Source organism: Gossypium raimondii, chromosome 2, assembly GCF_025698545.1.
Source record: "Gossypium raimondii isolate GPD5lz chromosome 2, ASM2569854v1, whole genome shotgun sequence".
Taxonomy (NCBI): Eukaryota; Viridiplantae; Streptophyta; class Magnoliopsida; order Malvales; family Malvaceae; genus Gossypium; species Gossypium raimondii.
Window position 1 is genome coordinate 40,066,994 of NC_068566.1, and position 21,199 is coordinate 40,088,192.

The 21,199-nt window shown below is 30.9% G+C and overlaps 2 protein-coding genes across 3 annotated transcripts; one reads left to right on the forward strand and one right to left on the reverse strand.

The window, feature by feature from the left end:
- Window positions 1–10,391: 10,391 nt before the first annotated feature.
- On the forward strand, window positions 10,392–15,601 carry LOC105788741 (beta-amyrin 16-alpha-hydroxylase CYP87D16). 2 transcript variants are annotated; one of them, XM_012615784.2, is made up of 9 exons: window positions 10,400–10,698; window positions 10,789–11,113; window positions 11,210–11,350; window positions 11,965–12,213; window positions 12,908–12,997; window positions 13,077–13,155; window positions 14,312–14,418; window positions 15,092–15,219; window positions 15,306–15,601. In XM_012615784.2, exons 1-9 carry the CDS (start codon window positions 10,487–10,489, stop codon window positions 15,391–15,393), a joined length of 1,419 nt encoding a protein of 472 aa, XP_012471238.1. In that variant the 5' UTR covers window positions 10,400–10,486; the 3' UTR covers window positions 15,394–15,601. The 2 variants fall into 2 exon arrangements, with proteins under 2 accessions (XP_012471239.1, XP_012471238.1); XM_012615785.2 differs by lacking the exons at window positions 15,092–15,219; window positions 15,306–15,601 and adding an exon at window positions 14,597–14,875 and having other exon boundaries at window positions 10,392–10,698.
- A 3,770-nt stretch (window positions 15,602–19,371) lies between these two features.
- On the reverse strand, window positions 19,372–20,637 carry LOC105788742 (kinesin-like protein KIN-UA). Its single transcript, XM_052627509.1, has 3 exons — window positions 20,364–20,637; window positions 19,911–20,096; window positions 19,372–19,713 (listed from the first exon to the last, which is right to left on the reverse strand). Exons 2-3 carry the CDS (start codon window positions 20,064–20,066, stop codon window positions 19,525–19,527), a joined length of 345 nt encoding a protein of 114 aa, XP_052483469.1. The 5' UTR covers window positions 20,067–20,096; window positions 20,364–20,637; the 3' UTR covers window positions 19,372–19,524.
- Between the last annotated feature and the right edge of the window lie 562 nt (window positions 20,638–21,199).

The following is a 21,199-nucleotide window of genomic DNA, read 5'->3' on the forward strand; positions in this document are numbered from 1 at the left end:
GTTCAGAGAAGCTCATACTAGGACACTTAATTTCATTTTCACTCACTTTGTGTTATAGCAATGTTTGCCATTTTGGTTAATCCTTTCATTAAGGTTTTTGTACTCAATAAATTTCAATCTTATATATGTTACGACCTTGTTCAAGCATTTTTGCATTGAAATAACGTTTAATGGACTAACAATGTTATAAAATAAAAGAATTTCTGCATATCGCTCTAAAAGATTTCTAAATAGTACAGGGACCTAAAATAGGACCACTAGTTAGAAATAACCAAATTTGAAAGTTGGAAAGATCTTGGAATGAATAGTCCAGATTGTGATTACCTCTTCGGGTTTTCCATCAAAGATATCAAACCTGAACAAGAAGGCATGGCAACACATCAATAATAGAACCTTGACGAACAACGAGCAATGTCAACCTAAGCAATAAAAAGGAGACCACTCTCGAAAATGACATTTTGCATTCACATAAATATCATTCATATGCATATAGTTAAGAGCATTTGATTCATTCTGATCATAACATCGTAATCATTTGGCATAAAATATATGTCTATGAAAAGGATTCTATAGGTCTTGTTCCCCCAGAGAATGGTGTAACGGACTAGTAAAACAAACCTCATATCCTTGAAGTTGCAGTAGAGTGGGGTAAAGTTGTAAAGAGCAGCAAATCATGTTTTCTTAAAGTTGTAGTGAAATGGATAAAGCAGTAATTCTAGTCTCTCTGAAATTGTAGTAGGTTAGAATGAAGCTACAATGGCGAGTTTTATCTCTCTAAAGTTGCAGTGGAGCAAGACAAAGCTACAAATCTTATATCCCTGAAGTTGTAGTGGCATAGATTGAAACTACAGTAGCAAATCTCATCTCTCTAAAGATACAGTGGAGCAAGATTAAGCTACGACCTCAAATCCTATCTTCCTGAAGTTGCAGTGAAATGGATAAAGTAGCAATCTTATCTCCTTAAAGTTGCAGTGGAGTAAGATGAAGCTACAAATCTTATACCCCTGAAATTGTAGTCGGTTGGAATGAAGCTACAATAATGAATCTTATCTCCCTGAAATGCAGTAAAGCAAGATGAAGTTATAAATCCTATACCCTTAAATTTATAATGGGTTGGAATACAGCTACAATGGAAAATCTTATCTCTCTGAATTTGTAGTAGGGCAAGATAAAGTTACAACATTAAATATGGTTTTCTTAAAGTTGCAGTGAAATGGATAAAGTAGCAATATTATCTCCTTAAAGTTGTAGTGGAGCAAGATGAAGCTACAAATCCTATACCCCTAAAGCTGTAGTGGGTTGGAATAAAGCTACAATGGCAAATCTTATCTCCCTAAAGTTGTAGTGAGGCAAGATAAAGCTACAACATTAAATCTGGTTTTCTTGAAGTTGCAGTGAAATAGATAAAGCAGCAATCTTATCTCCCTAAAGTTGCAATAGAGCAAGATGAAGCTACAAATACTATACCCTTAAAGTTGCATTGGGTTGGAGTGAAGTTACAATAGCGAATCTTGTCTCCCTAAAGTTGCAGTGGAGCAAGATAAAGCTACAAATCCCGTATCCCTGAAGATATAGTAGATCAGGTTGAAACTACAATAGCAAATCTCATCTCCACGAAGACGCAATAGTGCAAGATAAAGCTACAATATTAAATCTAGTTTTCTTAAAGTTGCAATGAAACAGATAAAGCAGCAATTCCAATCCCCCTGAAGTTGCAGTAGGTTGGAATGAAGCTACAATAACGAATCTTATCTCACTAAAGTTGTAGTAGAGCAAGATAAAGTTACAAATCTCGTATCCTTGAAGATGCAATAGATCAGATTGAAACTACAATAGCAAATCTCATCTCTACGAAGATACAATGGGGCAAGATAAAGCTACAACATTAAATCTGGTTTTCTTGAAGCTGCAGTGAAACAGATAAAGCAACAATTCTAGTCCCCCTGAAGTAGCAGTAGGTTGAAATGAAGCTACAATAGCGAATCTTATCTCCCTAAAATTGTAGTGGAGCAAGATGAAGCTGCAAATCCTATACTCTTGAAATTGCAATGGTTGAAATGAAACTACAACAGCAAATCTTATCTCCTTGAAGTTGCAATGAGGTAAGACGAAGCCGTGACACTAAGTCTTGCCTTCCTAATGTTGTAGCGAAGCGGATACAGTAAAGTAGAGTAACCAACAAACTGAAAAAGTGGGTTACTTGATAAAGAGAAGTCGTGATGTAGCAGGACCAAACCAAATTGGTCCTCCTTTGAAGTCTATGCTCCCTTCTTGTTACACAAAAATAGGCAAAGAGGGGCAGCTGTAACGGCCCAATTTTGCCAGACCTAAATAAAACAAAACAAAAAAAAACAGAAACAAATAGAAGTCCAGTCAATTTACAAGCCCAATGACCCAAATCCAAATACTAACCCAACAGCCTAAATCCCAAAAGCCCAAAACCTAAAAACTAACCAGGAAACCATAGTTTCCCCTTTGCCCTTTAGCGTCACTGCCCTATGCCACGTCAATAGCCACGCTGCCCAAGGTTTGCCCACTTTTCACCAAAATAGCAAAGCGTGGCTTCCCATCGCTGTTGACTACCACAGATACCTTTGTATATTTCAGTTACAAAAACAAAGACACAAAAGCAGAGAATAGCATAACAGGAAAACAAAAAACAAAAAATAGTAATATAATGTAGTATATTTCAGTTACAAAAGCCGAAAGAGAACACCTTTGTATTGGATATTAAGAAAAATAAAATAATACAAAAAACAACAAAAGTTTAAACAAAAGGTAGTTCCTTTACTCTCTCTTTTTTTTTTCCAAAGAACATATATATTAAAAAAAACAAAAGATTTAGTTTTTTTTTTTGTTAACCTATCAAGCACCGTCGTAGAACCCCTTTCTACGACTCGAGAAGCCTAGAAATCCTCTAGGGTTCTGTCGAGGGCCTCGTTGAAAAGGGGAGAAACCGAAAGGTGTCTCTATTTTTTATCGAACTTTGACTGATTTTCTTGGGATTTTAACCCCAGGTCGAAGTTCCACACAAAAAAGGGCTCGAAAGGGAAACTTTTTGGGTACTCCAACCATTAAAGGCAGTGGTCTCCGTCACCGATGACCGGTGGCCACAGCGGAGACCCACTGCCCCATGGCCGAACAAATGGGAGAATTTGACAGAAAAATAGACCATGAAAGGTTTTTTTAAGACAGTGTCATTTTGATTTTAGAGAAATTTTGATTTTTATAAGCCCTTAAAATAGTGTCGTTTTGGGCTTGGCTTCAGGCTCCAAAAACAGCATCGTTTAGACACGACTCGAAGACTCGACCCAAATATCATCAAGATCCGCGTTTTTTTTAAGGAGGGGTCTAATTATCATTTTGATCCTTCCGCTTTTTTCCCCTTTTTAATTTCGTCCTATTCCCTTATTATTTGTTTTAATCTCACCCTTTTAATTTTATTTTCTTACAAATCAGTCCCTTGACCCACTGTTAACCCACTAAAGGGATGACGCGTGTACTAGGGTGGGGAAAATAACTTCTTGGGTCCCTACATTTTTCTATTTCATTTCAATTTAGTCCTTTATTTTCTTCTTTATTTTTTTATTTGCACTTTAAATTTCAGTTAAATTTCAAGTTAGTCCTATATTTATTTTATTCAACATATTTATTTCCTTTTTTAAAATTCCTACACTTTTAATTTATGTTATTTATATTGTTGCCCTTTAAATTGCACAATTTGTTATTTGGTCCTTAATTATTATTATTAGCACTAGTTGACATTATTTTTTACAACATTATTATTTTTGTTATGATATATTGCATTATTTATGTTCTTATGATATCATATAACAAGTTTATACATACTTGTGTATTCCATCTAATGTATTGTGTTTGAATAAGTCTATAGTATGTCATGTTAGAAGCTACTCATTTTCATACAATGTATATTCAGCAATTTGAACCAAGGCGGTGTTCTTTAATTACGGGATTCGAGAAATTGTGCCCCTAACTTACGGGGTACGATTTTCTTCTTGAATCGAAATAATCGAACGTCCCTTTTTCTTTAAAAAAATTAAAAAATGTATAAGATTTAGGTAATAATTAAACGATGAGTGTTCTTATTTTTGATAATTCGAGATTTTGTGCCGCAACTTACGGGACATGACTTTTCATCTTGATCAACCCGAAATAAGAAACCTCCTCATTAAAATTGAATTTAGACGTCATTAAATAACCTTACGTGAAAGGGGATCGTATTTTAAATTTTCTCCAAATTCTCAATTTTTGACTCTAAGACATCAAGTAATCAACTAGGTACCAATTTTGGGTTTTATAAGGGTGCTAATCCTTCCTCATACGTAACCGACCCCCGAACCTATTTCCTAGATTTCGTAGATAGAAAATTATCGTTTTAGTAAATCTAACCCTTTTATTAAAATGACTAAGTTTCGAGGTAATCTAATCACACCTAATAAAGAGGATTGGTGACGACTCCATCTCCATTTTTAAAATAAAAAGTCGAGTTTCAAAAAAGGTTTCGACAATTGATAAAACCAATTGAATTCAAAACTTTATTTATTCATACATTTTTTTAGGGTTTATAAGTAATATATAAAACTTAAACCTAGAATAATTTGAAATAGAACTCAAACAAAAGCCATCAAAATCCGAAAACCTCACCATATACTTTTTTTGGTTGTTTACTAGATTAATATTGTTTTAAATTTAACCATAAATTTATATATTGTTGTTGAAAGAAAAAATCTTGATCACCAGATACTACTTTGTATTAAACATGGTAAATAATGTAATTTTTAAATTTGAAATAATCTTATCACCAAAAATAACATTTAGAAAAAATAAAATAAGTTAAACACTCAATTTGTTAAACACTCAATTTGTATTAAATATTATAATTATTTTACCAAATTAACATCTATGTACTACTTTATATTAATTTATTAAATTAAATTAAAAATGTTACTAAATTTATTATAAAAAATTATAAATTTTATTAAAAAAATCAAATTAAGAAAACTTGGGGGAAACACAAATTCATCAAATCAATTTTCTTTGCACTTTCACCCTTCAATTATTGTGCTGTACCAATCAAGTAAATGACAATTGGAACTTTAAAGAATTGTACCCGAATTTTCAGCTAACTCTGACAGGAGCAATTACTTGTCTTTGATATTCGGCCATGCATTGACGATACATGATTTACTTGAGTCTTAAAAAAAGCCTCAACCCAATCAATTAAGAATGAGTATTTGATCAAGTTGAATTAAGTAAAAGAATTTTGGGTTAGTCGAATATTTTAACAACTAAATTCAATTTAAAATTTTTAATCGAGTCAAAAAAATTTTAAGTCAAATCGAGTTGAGTTAACGAATCCTATTATCTATACTTAATATTATATTTACATGGACCGATTATTTAATTAGTTGACAAAGTACAATATTATTTAATTACATAAACAATATAATGGTTTTGTTTTTTATAGTACAATATTATTTAATTACATAAACAATATAATGGTTTTGCTTTTTTATTTAGTGGATAAACATTTATCAAAACGACGTAGTTTTCCTTTTAACTTAATAATTTTGACTTGTAACTGTAGAAAAGGTAAATATTTATCAAAACGACGTAATTTTGTCTTTTCTTATTCGAATTTTGGATAACTCAATTGTGTAATTCATATTCGAGTTAAACAAAAAAATTTAATTTTCTATTTGAATTTATCCAAATAACTCAAACTATTTAATTCAAAATTTTAATTTTTTATCAAATTTTTCAATCAAATAAGATTTTATTCTCCCTACAACCAACAAGTTAGGTACGACGCAGTGCTTTTTTAAAGATTATGATTTTGTTGGAATTCAAAGTTTTATCCAATTATTACTTTTGTACATAATTTTTTTTTGGCAAAAAATCCTTTTCAATCCCTTACTATATCGATATTAAGTATATTGATCTATTTAAAAATTAGAACTATTTAATTCTTGTCAATTTTGAAAGTAAGTAACTAATAAGGATGACAATGGGATAGCGCGAGGCAAATTTTTGCCAGCCTTTAACTTGACTCGACACTTGACCAATTTGCCCTAACCCAACCCCAAATTTTAAGAAAAATTCGCCCCAAATCCAAAATTTTATAGGAGAATTTACCCGAATTTAGTTTAATTGTATTGTTTTTTTAATTTTGAAGCAAATAAGATTATATATTTTAGTTTAGACTTAAAACTTAATATATATACATATTTATATATTTATTTATTGAAAGTAAAAATTTTAATATGCATTTATATATATTAAGGGCATTTTTGTAAATATTTTGGTTGAGATAAGGCGAATTTACCTCAAACTTGACCCACCCTGAACTCGATTTTTCAAAAAAAAAATAACCCTAACGGATTGGGTCAGGTTAGAACCCATCGGATTTAGGGGTTTTTGCTATCACTAGCAACCAAGGATAATTAATCACCGTTAATGTTTTCTGTCAATTGTATATAATTTTAATTGGTATAGTAACAAATTTAGCCCTCAAAATTTATGCATTTTGCCATTTTGGCCCTAATTTAACAAATTTAACCCATAAGAGGATTGTATACGAACCCTAGTTTATATATGAACCCTTATGCGAACTCCAAAGAATATAGTATAGGATTTATTATACGAACCCCTAATGCAGGATATGCGAACCCCCTTAGTGACTATAAGCGAGCTTTATGCATCATGCGAACCCATAGGAATTATCATGTGAAATAACATCCTACGAACCTTATAAGTTTATTTACGCGAACCCTACAAGTTCTAAGATATGCGAACCCTATATTTATACGACCCCCATGTAGTGCGAACTCATCTGTACAAACCTCTATGTGCGAACCCTATATGTGTTATAACGCAAACCCTTAGTGAATATGTGTGAGTCCTATATGTTGTACTGTGTGAACCCTATATGTGCTAACATACGAACCCTTAAATAATATTATGTGAACCCTTCATGGTTATCATGCAAACCTATATGAATTAGTTATGCGAACCTATGAGAAATTCTACACGAACCATATATGAGTGAACCCTACATATGAATTAGTTATGTATGTGTTAGTCAAATAAACATGTTAAATAATATAATAATGATAAATTGACACGAGCTTTAGCTACATGAAGAAATTGTATATGTGAAAATGATATGAATGCATGAATACATGCCATTAAATGTTAGTATCAAATATTGAGTGTGCTTGACAAGCATAGCATCGGTTGTTGATAAAAAAACATATTTTGTTAAGTATATCTGCATAATTACATGAAATTAGGTACGGAGAACAGAGGAGTTTCGTAGGAGATAGTGGCAATTTAAGTTCATACCAAAAGTTAATATTGCACGAAGTAGGCGGCAATGTAATCACAACCGGATAAGCCAGGATGGTAGGTTAAAAAGTCACCAAACCAGGATGACCAGGATGGCCAGGATGATATTTATTGTAGTAAAAAGCCATCGAAACCACACAGCCGGGATGGTAAGTTATTGTAGTAAAAGTCATCGTCACAGATGACGAGTGAACGACCATCGTCACTGGAAAAAAACCTGAGATGGTCAGTTATTGATATGTATATTTGGTGTGCCGAGCGATTCTCAGGGACGAATAGGATGGACGAGTGGGAAATTTTCATTGCATCATATATATATTATGTATGCATTGATTTATTATATGTTCTTTTCATTATGCTTAAATTGTTATTATGCTATAAATGTTGTATTGTTTGACGATTATATATATAATGGTTTAAGATTAGTCTTACATTAAGTCGTTGTAAGCTCATTTCCCTTTTCCTTACCTCTTAGGTAGCGCAGAGAACTAGGACTCGGTATGGCATTGGAGGACCTTCGGATTAGCAGCTTATTTTGATTTTATTTAAAAGTTTCCACTAAAGTTTTCCTTAATCATTTTTTTTGGGATTGTTTAGCTTATTTATTTTAAGCATGACATTTAGTTATTACTCTGATATTTGCATACTTTCTGGTTTAGAAAACCATTTCTTTAAATGTTTTCCGTTGCTTTATAAAATACTTAAAGTTTCTTAAAGTTTTGATAAGACTTTCTTCAAAATCCTAAACCGTTTTTCAAAACACCACATTAATAAAATTAGAATTGAATTGTTAAGTAAAGTCATTTTAAATTAATGAATGTTTTACCTAAAAACAAAATAGCACTTTTTATACAAATCAACTCAAAGTAAAAAAGAATCATTTTATAGGATCACTTTGGTGATCAATATAAAGCCTTCGACTTAGGATGGGTTTGGATGGGCGATTGGGTGCTGTGCGGTGCGTTTATCTTACTTTTTGTCTCACGCTACAGTATCGCTACAGTATCGCTACAGTATCTAATCTCACCACCACCGCTGTTTTTACACTAACCACAAGTAAACGCACCGCCCATCCAAACTCACCCTAAATTCCTTTAATGTAGTAAAATATAAAACTGAAAGAAGTAAAGAAAAAAGACAAACAAAACCAAAAAAAGGACACAAGCACATGGGTAGGAGTAAATGTCAAAAGCCTACTATCATCCTCCCAAATGTGTCAGTACCCGTTTATGTACTTTCAATGTAACATTAATGCCGTTTATTTATTTTTTTACTGCAGGTTTGGTTCATTAAAATTAAATGGGTTGTAATAGAGAAGAAATATAAATAGTAATTCAATTGTTTGGGTTGAATGAAATGAAATGGATATGTAATGATATTTTTGTGTTTGGTTAAATGAAGTAGATGTTTTAATAGCATGAGGAAAAACATTAAAATGATCAGAGTACTCTTAACAGATTTTTTTAAGTAGATGATTATTGTTATTATTAAATTTTAATATGATTATTATTAAATATAATTTAATAACATTTTTAATATGTCGATTGAGTCTTAGTTGATTGGCACGAATATCGTTGTTAATGCAGGAGGACCTGAGTTCAAGTGTCTTGAAACGCATTATCCTCCTATTTATGAGTTGGGAAAGAACTATTGGTAGTTGTAAGTATTGTCTCACAAAAGCAGATATTATGTATTACCTTCAATCAAACAAAGGAATGGTTTATCGATCAATGTATAATGGGGGAATGCTATTTCATCTCTCCCAACCAAACATGGTGTTAGAGTTTTTGGCCAAATATTCTCCCCCACCCAATCTCATAACACCATCATCATGGGTTCCTCAGTTATTATTGGCCTGTCTGACCTACCTTATCTTTTGGGGAGCTCAGTGCAAAATCAAATGAATTCGCTTCAAATTATTTAAGTAAGTCGGACCTCTCAAAGTTTAAGAATCCCAAAAAATTCCCTAACATGCTAAAGCATGGAAACTATTAAGCAAATCAAGCAAAGAGAAAGAATAGTCAAGAAAGTTTGAGTAAATACTCTCAAGTTGATTGCTCAAGTGATGAATTTCATCATTATTTTCATTCAAACTTTATTAAGATCAGAGTTTGTTATTATTAAATATTTTAATTATTAAAATAGTTAATATATTTTAATTGTATTAATTAAATTAAATTAAATTAAATATATTATTTAATAAAGGCTTGAATGTAAAGTTGACGCTCAAATTATATTGTTTTTCTCGTTTGAGTATCTAAAGTTTTTTTGTTCAAATGTGGTAAAATGAGATGAAATTGATAATTTAAATATCTCTCTTGACAAAAAAAAAATATTAAGTACCTAAGCTGAAAAAAGGGTTAAGTTTAAGGTCGTTTGCATAATTAATCCTTTAATAGATTAAAACATTACGTACGTAAGACTATATAGGCATGTGACATTAGGAATAAGACTTACTTATAGGCCAGGTCATTTGTCCAGGCTTGAAGGCTTCTTCAAAAAATGGGTAGGTAAAATTTAAGGTTCGTTTTTTGTATGGGCCGAGCCTTGAATAAATTTTATTTACTCAAGCCTTGTCTAGCCAGAATATATTATGTTATAAAAATTAATTATATATGTTAAATAATATTTATATATATTTATATTAAATCACTAACCTAATAACAATCAAACACATTGTCCAACACCTGAAAAAAACTTACCTAGCTAAATAACTTAAGTCAAAATATAAAATTTTAAAAATTATATTTAATACAATAAAATATTTATCATATTTATAGTAGTATTTTTTAATATAAATATTTTTTAATGCTTTTGAAAAATTTTATTTTAACGTTTTTATAATGCATTTAGTGAATTATATATATTTAAAATTTATTTTAAATAAAAAACTAATCTAAAAAACTCAAATATGGACTGAGCCGGACCCAGATTATTAACCTTTCTTTAAGTACTGGATTGGATTTGAGAAAAAAATAAGTCCGCTTTTCGATCCAAAACGAGTTATTGCACATTTATTAACATCCAACAGACAATTACCTGCTTAATATATTAAGCAGCAAGCAGTTGTGTTAGATATTAATCTTTTCTTTTGCTTCCCTTGACTAGGAAAAAGAAAATGGAGCAGTGGTGGTGGTATCTTTGGTTTTCAATCATCTCTTTGTTTGGTGCAAGTTTGGGGAACTGGATTCACAGGTGGAGGAACCCTAAATGCAACGGCAAACTCCCTCCAGGTTCCATGGGACTCCCACTTATAGGAGAGACCCTTAGTTTTTTTGTCACTTCCAACTCCATTGACATCCATCCTTTTGTCGCTCAAAGAATGAAAAGGTAACCACACAAACCCACATGTGGAATTTTAGAGGGTCTCCTCCTTATATTGACAATATCGTGTCCTAAAATATATATGTGGAATTTTAGGTATGGTTCATTGTTCAAGACGAGTTTAGCAGGGAGACCAGTGGTGGTATCATTAGATCCAGATTTCAACTATTTCGTGCTGCAACAAGAGGACAAACTTGTCGAACTATATTACATGGATTCCCTGGCCAAGTTGGTTCACCAAGACGACATGAAAAACATAGGTGGCGACTTCCACAAGTATTTCAGGCGCGTCATCCTCAGTCACTTCGGACATGAGCCTCTGAAACACAAGCTGTTGTCTCAGTTTGAGGATGTCATAAACCATGAATTGCAGGACTGGAGCAAGCTGCCTCAGGTTGATCTTAAACACCAAACTGCTTCTGTAAGTAAACTCTTTTAAGTTTATATAAACCAATGTTTTTCTTTTAATTTTTAATATATATTAGCAGTTGATTAATGTAACATTTCTGATTTTCAGATGTTATTTAACACGGCCTCAAAGATTCTGATGAGCTGTGTACCAGAAGAAAATTTAGGTCATGATTTGAGCGACATCTTGCAAGGACTTATGACATTTCCCGTATATTTTCCTGGGACCGCTTTCTACAAATGTCTAAAGGCAAACATATCCATACATGGCAAACTTCATCCTTACTTTCTTATACAATTTTTGTCATGGTACATGAATAAATAATTATAAATATGCATGGCAATTTCATGAAATTAAAACCTAAACTTGTTTTTAGATATAATTGGTACTTGAACTTGGAAACCATAAACCAACCTGATACTCTTTTTAGGTACTTGATAACACCGTTAAAATATGTTGACATGACATTAATGACCAATAGTATGGTGACACGTGACTATCTCACATTTTGACATGTGGCAAAAAAAATTATAGTTTTTATAAATATTATATTTTTTTGTCACATGCTAAAATGTGAGACTGCCACATGTCACAATATTATTAGTCATTAATACTACATCAACATATTTTAACGATGTTAATCTGGTACTTAAAAGAAGTACCAAATTAGCTTAAGGTTTCTAATTTCAAATACCATGTAAGTCCAAAAAAAATTTAGGTACTAAATATAAATTGTCAAGTTCAAGTAACTCAATATATATTAACCCATATTTATAAAAGATATAAACTCAATGCTTTTTTTTTTTTTCTGTATAAGTTGTCAAGTTAAATTTGAACATGTTAACGAGTATTTCCGTATGCAGAAGAAAGAGAAAGCATTGAAGCTGACGAGTGGGGTGCTAGAAGAGAGAATGAATTTGTATCCAACAGATAAAGGAGATTTGCTGGAGAAAATGGTGGGAGACATGGGAAAGGAAGCAGGCTTGACCAAACAATTCGTCTCCCACGCCTTATTTGGACTCCTTATTGCCACCATTGAGACTATTGCCCCAACTATCACTTTGGCTGCTAAGTATCTATTGGACAACCCATCAGCGTTGCAACATTTAACTGTATGTATTTACTTGCTTGCTTTATTTTTAATAACCATATATAATCATTCTCCAAACAAATTTCAAATGTTTTTCTAGTTTTTTTCTAATTATTTTACTGCACCTTAAACACACATGTCATTTCGATTTTTTTTTGTTACTTCACTAACAGTAGACATAATATATACCACTCTAAACCTTATCATCCAACATTTAATTTTTTTTATTACATCTTGGATAAAAGTAGCTCTTGTATTAAAAGTAAGATTGTATTGTATCCTTTTACATAAAAAAATAGATAAATTAATCTATGTATATTAGATCCAAGAGTTAATCAATTCTTCTGTTGAAAATTTCATCAATTTCCTATTATTAAAAATTGGTCCCTATACATCATCTTGTATGCACATGGCACGTCACATGCATGTCACTGTTTGGTTACTTCATCAACCACGCCAGATTTTAACAGTACAAATGGATGAAAATATTAACAGAAAGGACTAATTAGCTCTTTAATTTAATGTACAGGAACTAGATTGTCCATTTTTGAATAGACGAGATAAAAGACAATTCGACTTCTAATATAAGAACATCTATGATATTTTTACCGTGCATGCAACATTGGTTTTGAATGATTAATTGATGACAAAATTTAGTAAAAAAAAACTTTTAATTGATTATGAAACAAATTAAGTAAAATGAATTGGTTGATTAGGAGGAGCATGAGAGAATTGTGAAGAAGAGAGAAGATGCCAAATCTGGAGTTTCTTGGGATGATTACAAATCCATGACTTTTACTCATTACGTGAGTTATGTCACCTAATTACTTGTCTAATTTCTCTTAATTAATTACATTGTGTTTAATTTTATTACTATATTATTAGGTCATTAACGAGACACTTATGTTAGGTAATTTCCTTCCTGGGATCTTCAGAAGAACCATAGCTGATATTCCCGTTAACGGTACCTACTTTATCTATTTCTTCTTTTTTTTAAATAATAATATCATTATTTAGTGGTTAAATTGTGTTTTATGTTCTTCTACTTTTCGTCTATTATTTTTATTGCTGACACCTTAATGATCAAGGTTTGTACTCTATCGATGTAATTCCCCCTCCCTCACTTTTGTACCAGAAAAAAATATGTTTTAAAATAAAATGATATTAAAGTATAAATTTTAAATTTTAAATTTAAACATAATAGATAGACCAAAAATAAAATTGAACCATTTATTCGTTACTAATTAAAGGATCATTGATAATTCTTAATTTAAATTAGGATATAAATTATATTAGGAGGATCTTAGAATATATAAATTTTAGATACCAATAATATAATGCCACATCATCAATTTTAAAATGTAAATTTTATTATACACTCATCTATATTTATTATCTTCTCTAATTTAATTTAACTTTAATTAAAAATTTTAATAAATAAACAAACATGTTTCCTTCTTCTATAATTTTGAAATTATCTTTAGTTTTTCTTTATAAATTTAATCATCTTTTATTTCTTTACTTTCAAATCGTGTTTTATTTTTATGTAGTTAATTTTTTAATTCTTTTAATTTTTATGTAAGTAATATTATTTTCTTTTTAATTTTAATTTTAATTTTCTATTTCTATTTCTATTTTTATCTTTAATCAAATTTCAGAATTTGATAAAACCACCTATGGTGGTTATAACTTTCAATTTCCAATTTTTTTACTAGAGTTTTTTTCCTAAATTTTTAATGGTTGATTTTAGTTATTTTTTCAATTTTTTCTTATGATTTTTATTATTTTTATAATGTTCGTTTCACGGCCCATGTTAGGGGTTCGTAACTATTCATCCCAACAATATTGTCTTCAAGATTCGAACCTGCATATAATTTCAATGTTTTTTGGTTATTTAATTTCATATAGTTTCAACATTGTTCCCCAAATTTTTAATTATTTTAATAAAAATTAAATTAAATTAAATTAAATTAGAGATGATATCATATGTGATTGAGTGTAAAATAATATTTATATGTCTTTAAAAACTGATGATATAACATTATCTTGTTGATGTTTAAAAATTACATATTTTATAATCATCCTAATATAAGTTATTCCCTTAAAATTATAAATTGCAGGGTATACCATACCAAAAGGTTGGGTTCTATTGATTATTCCCGCTGTCCTTCATCTTGATCCTAATACCTATGAAGATCCTCTTGCCTTCAACCCTTGGAGATGGAAGGTATAACAATAACAATCTTTATTTATAACTGTGTTGAGTGTTTTTCTCTGTCTTTTTTAGATGGCAAAGTTGTATATTTATATGATATAGTTAATGTTCATTGATGAAATATCTTAGGCAGGTTCTATATATGCCATCACGTACCCTACTCTAAACTTAACACGTGTTTATACAATAGGGATTCACCTATGGAGTGACGTGTGAACCCACATCGCACAATCCCATGTGCGATCTCACGTGTGATCTAATGGGAGGGTGTAGGTTACCCTCTTATAAACACTTAGTGTCATGCGAGCTCGATACGTGAGCTCAATGTACAAGCTTGATATGTAAACCGTGTAGAATCCAACCCGGACCCATTCAGATTATGGGTCGGTAATAGTGAGTATCATAACAAATTGTATACCAATATCTGTTATAAATTTGTTCTAATCCAAGTTATACTTTCAAATAAGAAGGTTTGTTGTATATTTAAAGTCTAAAGTGTTGACATAAAAAATATTAAATTTAAAAAATAAGATTTTAAACTCTAATATTCATCCAACCTGAATACAAAATTGATGCTTTTAGCCTTCTGGAATTTTTAATTTTATTTCGGTCCCTTAGCATAACATTTCTAGCATTGTCCATAAATTTATATAATATAAAAATTAAATATATAATATTAATGTAGAACATTGAGCGCAATACGATGGCAAAGAAATTCATACCATTTGGTGGAGGGAATAGGGCATGTGCAGGAGCAGAGTTCAGCAGGGTTCTAGTTGCTGTCTTTTTACATGTCTGGTTCTCCAAATTCAGGTTGTTGTTGTTTTTTTAAAATATATACAGATATTGTTTTTAACCTGAAATTAACTGATATTTAATTTAATTTAATATGAATATAGGTTGACCAAAATTAAGGGAGGGGACGTGGCTCGTGCGCCTCTTCTGATGTTTAAAAATGTTTTTTATGTTAAAGTTTCAGAAAAATAATACTAATTAATTGTTACTTATAGAGACGTATGCATTAGATATCCGATACTGTCTTGTCTTAACTTAAACTAGTTGGCTGCAATATTCAACCAATCATAATATTAAGTGCTCTGTTTAAAATAGGGATAATGGCACGAAAGACCCTATACTTAAGTGTTTGTTCTAGTGTAATACCTATATTTTCAAAATGTCCAATTTAATTTTTGTACTTTGCTTCTTCTTTTTTTAATTATTTTGCTCCATTATTCTAACACTGTTTGCTTTTACTGACATGTCGTGTAGGCTAATAAGGGTCCGCCTAACTTTTGATCGGCTATGTGAGGCCCCTTTTAGCAATTCCCCCTTTTTCTCTTCTAGAAAAGATAAAACGTGAGAGTAATATTAAATAATTTCTAATATTTATTTTTCGATATATTGAAAATAAAGAAAGTAATATGAAAATAAATGTAACTCATCTCTAAATCCAAAGAAAATCCATTCAACTGAAAAAAAAAATTGTTCAAACAAACGAAAAATTTCCTCTAAACCCTGACAAGAACCATTGTTCTCTAAAAAAATCATTATTCGAAAGTGTAATCTTATAGTCTTGGCAAAAAAAAAACTCCTACTGCTTATGAAATATTTACAATTTGTGAATCAAAAAACCATTTGTATTAATTAGAATTCCCAAATCAAAAACCCAAAAAATCATTTGAAAAACTTTGACGTTTGAATAAATTGTTGGAAATTGTAGATTGCAAATTCATTAGATATTATTAATGGATCACTCAGTGTGATTCATTAGTAGTTATTTGGATTAGAAAGTGACGATTCATTCATCCAATGGATACATTTGATTTCCATGGGACATGTTTCTTCTAAGAAGTATGTCCAATATGAAAGGGTTGTGACTCTTCAATAGTGTCCATTGAGTGCATATAAATAAAGAGACTATGGTGCTCAAAAGATGATAATTACAATCAATCCAATTTCATAAATTAGAGTAAGAGGTAGGGAATTCCTCAATTTTGCTAATCAAAGAAAATAAAAAACACTTCGTTGAATCCCGGTAGGACCTTTGTCTAAACCCTCTAACAACTTTGTGTAAGGAAAATTGTTCACTTTGAAAGCGTCACCCGTCCCTCGAAGTCTACTGTTTTAATTCCATATTGTCTATGGATCTATCGTCTCCATTCAAATCTCCAACAATCAAAGAGAAAAATTTGAAGATGGCGACGGAGGCTACCACTGCGTTCAAAGTGATGAACCAAGAGTTTGTGAAACTTGACTGATTTGATTACTTAAAATTCAAACGCTAAAAGGACAGGATGTTGTTCCTTCTTACCGTCTTGAATGTGGCGTACGCTCTGGATTCAAACCTTCAACTTGTGGAGGATCCCTCCCCCAATACAAACCCCGGGGGAATTGCAAAAGTGGGCGAATTCAAGAAGAAGCGCGAGGAAGACAATTTCACATGTTGTGGACACATCCTTAACACCTTGTTTGATCGATTGTATGATCTCTACATGTCGATACAATCTCTGGTGGAAATATGGAAAGCTCTTGAAGAGAAATACAACATTGAGCAATAAGGTACCGATAAATTTTTAATGATGAAGTATTTTGAATTCAAAATTCTCAATAGTCCATGAACTACAAGTCCTTGTAAGCAGGCTTTGTGACCTGAAAGTTGTTATTCAGGAATTGTTACAAGTCGGGGCAATTATCTCGAAGTTTCCCTCGTTTTGGAACAATTATTGGAAGAAACTTCTGCATATAGCAGGGGACTTCATTATGGAGAAAATACTTAGGCATTTGCATATTGAAGAGGAAACTTGGAAGCGTGATGTGGTGTATCTTCCCCAAATTTCTAAAGTCATTATATTGTTTAAAACAAGTACCTAAACAATGGCATGAGAAATCTGACTTGGTTATGTTGTCATATGGTTTTTTACATAATGGCGGGAATAAATGTATTTACACTAAATTCACCGATAGGTACAGTGTAATTATTTGTCTCTATGTAGATGGTTAATTGATTTTTGGGACGAAATTGGAAGATGTTCGTAAGACCAAAGAGTATCTAGCCTTGAATTTTAAGATGAAGGATCTCAACGAGGTAGATACAATTTTAGGTATAAAGGTGCAAAAGCATGAAAGGGGTTTTGTACTAAGTCAATCTCACTACATCGAGAAAGTATTAGAGAAGTTTAAACACTTGAATATCAAGGATTCAAACACTCCATTTGATTCAAATGTTAAGTTAAGTGAGAATAATGACAGGACTATAGCGCAACTTAAGTACGTCAGCGCAATTGGAAGTCTAATGTATGCAATGAATTGGACTAGACTTGATATCGCATTTGTCGTGTGCAAATTGGCGAGATTTACAAGTTGTCCTAGTATCGATCATTGGAAAGGAATTTATAGAAGTTTTGGCTACCTTAAGAAAACAAAAAAATTTTGGGATTGTTCTATAGTGATTATCTTGCGGTACTAGAAAGTTACTCGGATGCAAGTTGGATTACAAGTCTAAGTGACAATAAGTCCACATCGAGATGGATTTTTACGATCAGAGGTAGAGCCATTAGTTGGGCTTCCAAGAAACAAACTTGCATCTCACATTCAACTATAGAAGCTGAATTTATAGCCTTGGCAGCTACTGGCAATGAAGTGGAATGGCTAAGAGATCTCTTGTTCAGGGATTTGGTTGAAAGTACCACCACTAGTATGGGATTAAAATCATTCTAACTGTGTCATTGATAATGGAAACCTTACCTTGTTCTAGCCAAAAGTTAGTTTTGAGATTCAAAGGATAATAACAAGTTATCGGATGACAACTTGCACTAAGAATCAGGATTTAGTGTTTATGTTTTAGGAGGATAAGTTTTACTTTTAATGGATGAACATTAATAGTCATGAAATCCACCTATATGGACATGAAGTGGTGTCGCTTCAACCAAAGTTTTCTTTATGGTTTTCACTCGTACAATGTTTATGAAACGGGATGAGAACATGGATACAACAGTCTAAAGCAAATAAACTCTTACAGCACGTTTGGTTCGCTGTAATGAAATAGAGGCGTAATAGCAAATCAATTGTTTGGTTGAATGTAATGGAATAGAGGCGTAAGAGTATTATTGTGTTTGGTTGAATGGAATATAGGTGTAATAGCATGATGGAAAAAACTAAAATGACTAGAATAGCCTTAGCATAAATTTGTTTGGGTAAATGATTATTGTTATTGTTATTTAAATTTTAATAAGATTATTAATATCAATAATAAATAATTTAATCATATTTAAACATAATTATTATTAAATATATTATAATTAAAATATATAATTTAATAAAATTCTTAATAATCAATATTCTTATATGAATTTACTCAAATAATAATATGTGATACTATAAAATATAATTTAACATAATTATTATTAAATATATTATAATTAAAATATATAATTTAATAAAATTCTTAATAATTAATATTCTTATATGAATTTACTCAAATCATAATATATGGTACTATAAAATATATTTTAATTAAAATATATGATTTAATAAAATTTAAAATAATTATAACTAATAAATTTTCTTATATGAATTTGTATAATTTAAAATAATTATTATTAAATATAATTTCATAATAATATATAATTTCATAAAATTCTTGATAATAAATTTTTATATGAATTTATATAATTTAAAATAATTAATATGTTATATAATTTAATAATGATATATAATTTCATAAAATTATTGATAATAAATTTTCTTATATGAATTTATATAATTTAAAATAATTAATATTAAATATAATTTAATAATATATATAATTTCATAAAATTCTTAATAATAAAATGTTCTTATATGAATTTACTAAAATTATAATATAACTTGATAATTATGTTCTGCATAAACATAATTAACTTATATTAAGAAAATGTTAGATGAAAATGAAATTCTATATCATAATCCATATGTTATATAGTTTTACAACATCAAAAAGTTTGAACATTGATTTTTAATGGTCAGAAAGAAATCTTCTGACCCATTCCAATCGCGCAGCAGAAGGTAAACTAAAGAACACAATTCAAGTTAAACTAAAATATCTACAGGTAATATAATTTATAGATAGTCAAACATATTCTAAGAAAATACAGTGAAATGAAAATCAACCAAATATAAACCAATAAAAATTGACATAAAACTCTGCTGATCTCTTATTTCTACAAGGGTAGCCCCAGGTAGTGAAACATCTCCAGATTTAGGCTCTTCAACAATGGAAATGTTGTCATTAGTAGGATCAAGAAGATCTTGTAAGCTCTCCATGTAAAGCTGCAAAAATTTTCAATGAACAGAGCTATTAGGCACATTAAAATTTAAAACTCTTGTAACTTTGGAGAAAATGATAAAAAAATTCTAAAAGAAAAGTAAGCTTAGACCAATTAGCACAATTCATGACAATATCAGAAATCAAACACCAAGATCTGCAGTAATATGTATCTCCCAGAAAAGAATATCTAATATGCAACCTGCAAATAGGAGACCAAAACAGAATCAATTTCTGGTGAAACTTCTGCCAAAATGTCCTCCATAGCACGGACCATTATTCCACGATTAGCTGTATCTTCCTCCCCAAGTCGACCAAGAATATATGTTTTTCCAGTACCAGTCTGACCATAAGCCATGATTGTCCCATTGTAACCATCCAAAATACCCTATGAACACAAATACACAATGACCTTGTTAATAAAATGAATAATGCATCAAAAAAGGCACCAAATCCTTTATAAGCTATGACCAAACACAGCAGTTATGTACAGCAGAACAAAACAATTGATAACTTGGGAGAAGACCGACACAAAACACAATGATAGGTTGAAACTATTTTCAGCCACCGCCTCTGCTGTTGCCAAGGAAGAAAACTAATAACAAGTAAAATTCTAACAAATTCTGGTACAATTAGAAAAGCCCTGTACTCAAACCTCAACAACTAGCTTTGCAACAACTTCATACACACACTTTTACGATGCAAACTCTGTCAGCACTTCATCAAACTCATAGGTGTCTGTGTCCCAGTTGTTTTTGCGAAGCTTTAACCTTTTAAGCTGAAAGAGAAAAGTTGAAGCATTGGTGAGAACTTCACCAAAATCAAGTAATAAACACTTACAGAAACTGGATGGGAGTTAATTTCAATAAATCTAAAAGCTAGTTAGGTGAGCTACGTGCACAAGTACAAGCATGTCGACTTCACTTTTTCTTAGGTGGTTAGAAACTAAATTTTTCTTGACTAATTGAAATGAAGTGATAATTATTCAAGAATTTGCTACTTTTCTCCATTTTCATTTGAATAAACTCACTTTTAGGCTGATGCATCCCTCAAGATGCCAACCCTGACAAAATATAATCGATATGCCCTTCTCTTAGCTTTTCCTCAATCATTTGTACTTCAAGATCAAACAGATAAAAGAAAGCAGATAAAGACATCTAACAAAATTAAGGTCACTGAGAATTGTATTCCCTGCATATCCAACTGTCAGATAGTAACATAATACCTCTGGTTGAAGTTCTACACAATCAGCAAAATCAGCATCTGCTACTGACTCTTCTGCATTATGTGGACGTAATCTCACAGCCACTTGAACTCTTCCAAGAACTGAAGAGAAACATAAAGGCTTCAAATTAACAAATAAAATATACAGAACAACCAAAATAATAGAGTTTCTTTTCCTAAAGATACAACTTCTGCAATGTAGAGGAAAGGTTTCTCTGTTTCTTGGCCAATTCTTCATTGAAGTCTAGAAAAGCCGGATCAGTATTG